We start from the raw sequence: 7,704 nt of genomic DNA, 5'->3' as shown, positions 1-7,704 counted from the left end.
GGGGGCCTCCTGATCCCTTCTCTGTACTTCCTCCTTCCTGGTGCCCACTGGGGCCCATTATTTTCTATCGAGAGGTGGAAGCTGCTGCTTCTTTGGCTCTGGTCAGTGTGTCCTTCTCTCTGGTCCCGTGGGCAACATTTTCCAGTGGCTGCTTGGGAAACCAGCCGCTCCTGCTCCAGGGTGAGGGAGGCCCAAGTATGGCAAAGACAGATCCCGGGTAACCTCCATTTGTTGGTGATCCTTCAAGGATATCCTCAGGGCAGGCACACCTATTTCCCTTCTGTACAGAAAGCCCTGGGCGTCTCTCCTTCCACAGCCTTAGTCCCTCCACTTTAGGTGGGAGGGGGTTCCCTCCTAACTGACAGGATTGCCCAGACCTGGCTATGCTCATCCAAACACAATGCCATCATCCTCTGCACCCAGAGAGGGAGGGAAAGAAAAGACAGGGAAATTATCAGGCAAGACAGAATTCAACTAATAGTATATTTGTAAGAGAATTAAAGACTTGTTCTTCAGATGTTGGGGGGGCCATACTCTTACCAGACAGCTGGCAAATGGGAGAGATTGGAATGATGGAATAGATCAAATTATTTAAACGAGAAAAATAAATTCACACACAGCCTAGCCCGCTGCCCGGTGACAGATCCGTTTATTTATCTACTGTATCGGCATCGCTTTGTCTCTGTCAAAAAGGTCATTAAACTCGCCTAACTACGTAATTCGCAGCCTCCCGCTCCAGCCTCGCTCCACAGCCCTTCCTTTCCCTGGACACCCAGCGCCACTTGAAAAAGAACTATTGCTAATAAACAAGGTTTTTTTTTTTTTTTTTTTAACCCTTTCCAGCTTGCTCCCCCAGGGGTCCTGCTCCACCCCACGGATAATTACAGGTTCTCTTTATTCTTTCTCAGGAGGAATGGAAGAGGGAGCATCCCAGCCCGTCCTTAGTTCAGGAAGACCAGAAAGACGGATGAGAAGGACCAGGGCCCTTCTCACATGCCCTGCTGAATCGAAGGGATTAGCCACCTCTCTCCGCAGCCCCTATCACTGTGATGCGCGATCAAGCCCTGGCTTCCACACAGAGGGCCTGGCCTCGGCTTTCCCACCCCATCCAGCTCCTGCAGCTCCCTTCGCACAGCGTGGACAATTCTCTTTGAATTCTGCCTCCACCAAACCCCAGCCCCAATTCTGCTTCCATAAGAAATGGGGTGAGGGGCGGGCCGGTTCTCGGGTCTGTCTCTGGTCGCCGCCGTCTGGCCAGCGCAGGTTGTGTGGGAGCTGGAAGGCGAGACTCCTCAGACGGCGGGTTCCGGGTCCCTCTGCTCCCGCCGGGCACGGGCGTCTTCTCCAGCTGGTCGGGTCGCTGGGCTGCCGCTGTCTCCCAGCTCTCGGTTGGTGCCAGCTCTAGCGCTCCACGCCCGGTTCCCGGGCTCCATGCCCTAGCAGTTAAAGGCACGGGGGCGGTAGGGCTGATGGGGACGTCTGGGAATCGATGAGAGGGCATCCCCTCAAACCGGGTTCAGGGTGTCCTTCCCCGCCCCCCGCGCAGGTGTGAGCGCGCCAATGTGCGCCTTGGCGGGTGTGAGTGTGAAGTGTGTGCGCGGGGGAGTGCGCGGAGGGAGCGCGGGCGGCGGGCGACGCGGGAGGCGGGAGGCGGGAGGCAGGGCGCGGGGGAGGAGGCTGGGAGGGAGTGTGTGCGCGCGTGCAACTCCACTCCGGGGCTTTGTGCGAGCCCGGGCGATAGCATCGGCGGCGGCTGGAGGAGGAGCGGCCGGAGACGCGTGCAGCCCGCCCGCCAGTGCCCGGCAGCCAGGGCAGGTGGGAGCCCGCGCGGGAGCCGAGCCGACGCAAGGCGGAGCCGGAGCCGAGTCCGAGCAGAGCCCGGGCGGAGCCAGGAGGCTTGCTCTCGGACGGTCCGTGGGCGGCAGCCGGGCGGGGCGGGCGCCGGTGGGGCGGCCCCCCAGTAAGATGTGTACGGTGCCGCGGGGCGCCCCCCATTCGCAGAGGTGCTCAGGAACCAGGCAACTGGGCCAGGCGGCGCCTTGGGGGCTGCTGCGCGCCCGCGCCTAGAGCTGCCGCCCCAGGGAGCCCTCCACGGCCGCGCCCCGGGCACGCTCGGCGGCGCCCAACGATGACCGCTCCCTGGCGGCGCCTCCGGAGTCTGGTTTGGGAATACTGGGCCGGGCTCCTCGTGTGCGCCTTCTGGATCCCGGACTCGCGCGGGATGCCCCACGTCATCCGGATCGGTAAGGGCTCCCTGGAGCCAGGGGTCTCCCTGCGCTCGGACAGGGGCGGGATTGAGGGGCCTCGGAACGCGATCTCGGCATATTCTCCCAACCTTTTTCCGGGCTACCGGGGCCGGCTGACCAGTAGAAGCTCATTCTGGTGAGGACAAAGTTCCAAAGCCGGGGTCACGGGCCTTACTTATTGCGGACGAAACAGGCGGAGCGCCGAGGGCTAGGGGCCCTTGGCACTCCTGGGAGGTCAGACCTGGCGGAGTGTGGCGACGGGTTCCAGCCTTATTCCGAGTCACAGGCTCATTTCCCGGAGACTGCCAGCGTGACCGGCCTCAGACCGAGTTCTGGGACCTGGATTCTCCGCAGAGCAGGAACCCTGGGGAAGGCGCCAACTTCTCTTCCTCTCCCTTATTCGCTCCCCGCGGGCACCTCTCCCCCACCTGGGGCAAGGCTCGAACGGCCTTAGCGGGGACGCAGGGTACGAATTCGCATGACGAGGGCAGCCCATCTCTTCTCTCCGTGGCCGCCCTCCGTCTCTGTGGCCCCCATGTAGCACCGTGGCTTGGGGCAGGGGAGAGACAGTCTCTCCGCAGGTCGCTCCCGCCCGGCTAGGCCTCTTCCCCGCCGGAGGGAGCATGGGGGTTGGGGGACGGGGAAGGGAGTGACGGAGTCCGCCTAGCGCAGCGAGGGAAGGCGGCGAGAGGAAAGCGAGTGGTTTTTAAAGTTAGCCGAAATCCCTCCGCAGCTGGCGGGGCTTGCGCGCGCCTTTCTCGGGCTCTGGCGTCTTCACATCTTTGCTCGCCGGAGACTGCTACTCGGGGCTTTAACTTTGTTGTGGCCGCCCCGGGCATCTTGCGGGCAGTGCTCTGGGCTGTGCGGGGCGGGGGAGGAGGGTGGCGTGCGTGTCCGTGGTACAGCGTGCACAGGGCTGGGCCCAGCCAGGCCACGCGGAGCCTCCGCTACGGCGAGCCCTGCGCCCGCCGCCAGGCCGGAGACCTGGGTCGCCTGGGTTCGCAAGGCTTCGCCGCCAGCTTCTGGCACAAGGCAGGCAGAGCTTGGTTGAGCCAGGGCCACCTCCCTCCCCTGTGGCTCTTCTCCACTCGCGGACCCTGGGCTGTCAGCGGCTTGAGGAGGTTCAGGGAACTGAAGTCGGCTTGGGCTCCATACTTGAGGTTTTCCTAGCAGTCAGAACCCCTGGAGATCTGTCTCTGCCCTGCTGTCTCTCTGGAGCCCTGCCACTCTTGGACTCCACATCTGGATGGAGGCAGAGCACCGTCCTCAGTTCTGCCCACACAAGGTCCTTTAGTCCGTGCCCAGCACCTGGCAGGCGGACTCCCGGAGGCAGAGGAGCCCAGGCTCGGAAGGGGACTCCGGGGACACCCCTCACGGTCAGGCTTAACCCTTTGCATCCTACACTGTTAAGCCACAAATGTGTCTGTCCCTGTGTCTTTGCCTACCCGAGAGCCCAGCTTGATCGCCTGTCCAGGAGCAGGCAGCTCCAGTGGTGGCACTTTCTTTATTCCCTCTCTCCTTCCCTCTGTTTGTGGGGGAGGGGGTCTCCATGGCAGAGTGCCCTTGGAAGAGAAGAGGGGAGGACCCAGAGGGTGCTGTGCGCCCAGCCCACGCATTGCAGGTCCCTGTTCCCTGGTTCTTCCTCCGTAGGAGGTGGGGTAAGCGTGCATTCAGCCCAGCCTCAGGGATGGAGATTTTTTGGGGGGTCCAGAAAGACAGGAGCAGGTGAGGACAGCCCCAGAAGGGTGAGCCAGGAGGGGCAGAATTATGTATCCTCACCTGTCTTCTCCCACTGGGAAACTGAATTGTGCTTTAGGGGGGAGGGGTAGTCCTCATTGGCCTGAGGGGTAGCACATCCCCAAGCCTGCCCGCCCTTTCTTGGGTTCAGTGTAATAATGCAATTAAATGATGGCAGAGCCCTCTTCTAATCTTCTTCGTATTAAGCCCCAGGATTAATTAGCATGTCTGCCCAGGCCATTTATATCCCAGAGCCCTGCCCCATTTGATTCCCAGCCCGCAGACTGGGGTGCTGTGCTGATGCCAAACGTGACCACTGGAGCTGTGCCAGCGTGGGCGGAAGATGGGAAGGCTCTCAGGCCTCTGGGCTTCTCCGTAGGTTCCTGGGGACCTGAGCTTCCATCCTTCAGAGCTCACACTCGAGTCCCAGCGGAAGCCAGGGAGCTCCAGTAGGTAGAGAGTCTCACGCGGAGACCCGAACTCGCTTCCTTGGCTGAGCCTGATGCCATCTCCCTTTCCCCATCCCTCCCCACTCCTGGGAACTCAGGGGTCTGGCTTGGTCTAAACGAATTGAGGCCCCTGGAAACTGGGCTCCAGGCTCCGGAATGTGCTGAGTGCTTCTGTTTTCCACTCCAGAGGCTTGTGCCTGAGCCGGCTGCACTTGGAGCCGAATCCTTCTCTAGCAGGCAAGCATTGCCAAGCACCAGCCCGGGAAAGGGTTTTCCTGCAGGTGCACAAGGGGCTCTCTGGGCTGGGGAGCATCGTACCCACCCCCTCTCTTTGTGCCTCTTTTGGGGGCTGAAATTTCCTTTTAGACAAGGAGATGGATAGCTCAGCAGTGTGACAGAGTGTTCAAACAATTCGTTTTGAATAGATGAATTGCATTGCTCTGTCTTTTTGTAATTGTGTCTATCAGAGGGAGAGGTCAAGGCATTGATTGCTTGGATGGTTTGCAAGTAACAAAAGGAGCATGAGGGAGAGAGCGACGGAGAGAGTAATTGGATTGTAGTCTGTGGAAAAAAATGATCATTGATTATTTTATATGAATATGTGGAAGATGTATTCTGCGTATGGTTGTCAAGTGTTGCTCATTGAAGGTTTTCGAGGCATATTGTTCAGCATTTTGTTGTTATTATTACTATCATCGTTATTGTTATTCAGATGGACCCTGATCTTAACTCACAGCAGTTTAATGCAAGGATCCTCTCAGCCAGATGGGTTTCAATAACCTCTAGTGGGGACCCGGATTTCCTGATTACATGACCTAGAAGTCCAATTGGAGGGGGCCCTGGGCTGGGAGCCAGGGGGCCTGGGTTAGCTTCTCTATTCTGCTGCCAGTTTCCTGGGCCACTTTGATCAAATCACACGCCTGCCCCCGAGCCTCAGTTTTCCCATCTGTAAACTGTTGGGCTGACCTTGATGGTTTGAGAAATTTCTGTGATTTGAAAGTTCCCTTTGGTGCAGGCTGGCAGGGACTGTCAGCGCCATTGTAGATTTCATGGTTAGCTCCTTCCTCACATTACATACCCTGAGATCAAGGGCCAAGCTGGAATTTGAACAGGGGAACCGGACAGCAGTGGCAGCAGCTGGGGAAGGCTGGCTGGCTCTTCTGTGTGATGAGGTGTCCTAGTGAATGGTGGAGCTCTCCAGCCAGCCAGTGGGGAGGTTCGAAGCCAAATGACTGCAGAGACATAAAGCAGGTGTGTGTGCGGATGGGGTAGGAGGGAAGGGCTGGCGCAGCTCCGGACTCTCCAAGCATCTACAGACCGAACAGAACTGAACTTCTGGGTCCTGAGCCTGGGCAGGAGCTTCCTGGACGTACAGGGACCCAGGGGCAACAGCAGCCCATCTCAGGGGAGTGAAGGCCCCTCCCCGAGAGTTCCCAGACCCTCTTGGTCTGAACTCCTCAGACCACTTCCGTCAAAAGGTTCCGAACACTGAACATTCCTCTGTTGAGTTTGGGAGCCACTGCGGGTAAAACAATGAGAAATTTCTCACAGTGACTGGTGATGTGCTGAAACATCGCTGTGGAGTAGTAGACAGGAGCTAAATGAAGATCAATAGGGTTTTCCCCCCTGGAAGTAAATAGCTTCAGACAAGAACTGGGAGCGGCCCGTGGGGCCTTAGAAAGCATTAACTGGAGGAATTTCTGTCTCCACTTCCTAGCCCAGCTGCTCCTGTCAGTCCTTGCTTCCCTTCTTCTTCGGCTGGAGTTTAATTTCTTCAGGACTCTGCCTCACACTGCGATAAACAATTAGCCTTTTGACGTCAGGACTACCTGGGGGTTTTAGAGGTAAAAAAAAAAAATTATTTTTTATTTTTTATGAAGGGGTGAAGCAGGCACCCTGGCTTGAGGAGGCTCTTCCAAGGTCACCCATGTCCCCTGCCACTGGGCATGGTGGTGGACTTCAGAAGTCCAGCCCACTATGTGTTTTCCCTTTGAGGGACAGCTTTTCATCCCCCGCCCCGTCAGGAGCACAAGGCTGTTTGTTGGCGGCCTGTGAGCCTCCCTGAGAACCCATGGTCCCACAGATACTCTGTCCCAATCCCCAGCAACTGTGCCCCTCCATGGGCAGGAGGCATCCATGCCCATGTGGGCCCGGAACTCCTCCTCCTCTTGGGGAGATACAGGGGTACACAGGGGGATGGCTTCAGGGCTGCTTTGGATGGACTTTAGGGGGAAACCAGGTTGTGCTCAGCAGCTGGGACTGTGTTTCTGATCTACCAACACCAAGTCTCCGCCATCCCGTCACAGTCAGCTGCCCCTGCCTCTTCCTCCTGCAGCGTCAGCCTGCGCCTCGCTTCCATTGCTCAGGACCCTCCAGAGGGAACTGAGAGAGGGGATGCTCCCCTTGGATGGGCACTGGGCCCTATCCTGCAACAGAGAGGACTGAAGCTCTGGAAGCAGGGCCCTTCCGCTGGAGCCAGCACCCAGCAGGCCCTGGCTTGTTCCCCAGAGACTGGGGTGGTGGGGATGATGCCTTGGGGGTAAGAATGGGTCAAGGGTCTGGTGTGGGAGTGGAGAAGTCGCAGACCAGGCTCAGGCCCTGGCGTGGGCTTGTTTTCCTGCAGCTGCTCTGCTCCCTGGTGCTGATTCCCCCACAGCAGCAGCAGAGGGCAGTGTGCCTGTACCGAGGTGGCTGCGTGCATGTCTTCTGCTTGGGGCCCCACCTGGGTCTGGAGCAAAATAAAAATAATAAGACAACAAAAACAACAATAATATTGTTTTTGTTAGTTGCCATTGACTTGGCTCCAACTCCTGGCAACCTTAGAACGATATGTTAAGGTCCTGTGCCATCTTTACAATGGTCCTAATTTACTGAGCACTTTGTAGGTGCCAGGCACTGTGCTAAGTGCTTTCCAGACAAGAACTAGGAATGCTGGTGAGTAGTAAGTGTTTAATAAATGCAGCTGTTGCATTTTTTCTCACCGTCTTATTTAGCCTTCACAAACCCTGCAGGCATTATTCTCATTTGGCAATGAGGAAACTAAGCTGGATGAAATGAAGTAACTTGCCTAAGATCCAGTGGCCAGTGAGTGGCTGAGGCAGGATAAAAACTTGTGTCTGCTTATGTCCAGATTTTGTGTATTTAGCTGGCTGTGTAGTCTGAAGATGGAAAGCAACAGGCTTCCAAAGGGGCCGACTCAATGCCTCCGCCCCCAAGGCTCAGGCTGCTCTGGGTGGCCTCACTGGCCTGGGCGGGGCTATGTTAGGTCTGAT

At 57.8% G+C, this 7,704-nt stretch overlaps 1 protein-coding gene across 2 annotated transcripts in view; it reads left to right on the top strand.

Moving 5' to 3' along the window:
• Nucleotides 1-2,128: 2,128 nt before the first annotated feature.
• Nucleotides 2,129-7,704, top strand: part of GRIK3 (glutamate ionotropic receptor kainate type subunit 3) — a 245,760-nt gene continuing 240,184 nt past the window's right edge. For both annotated transcript variants that reach the window (XM_064281738.1, XM_064281739.1), the window contains exon 1: nt 2,129-2,243. In XM_064281738.1, the coding sequence (XP_064137808.1) occupies nt 2,129-2,243 (115 nt within the window). The remainder of the gene's footprint in view (nt 2,244-7,704) is intronic.

The sequence above is a fragment of the Loxodonta africana genome, chromosome 3 (genome assembly GCF_030014295.1).
Source record: "Loxodonta africana isolate mLoxAfr1 chromosome 3, mLoxAfr1.hap2, whole genome shotgun sequence".
Classification (NCBI taxonomy): Eukaryota; Metazoa; Chordata; class Mammalia; order Proboscidea; family Elephantidae; genus Loxodonta; species Loxodonta africana.
This window is presented reverse-complemented; position numbering and strand designations above follow the sequence as displayed.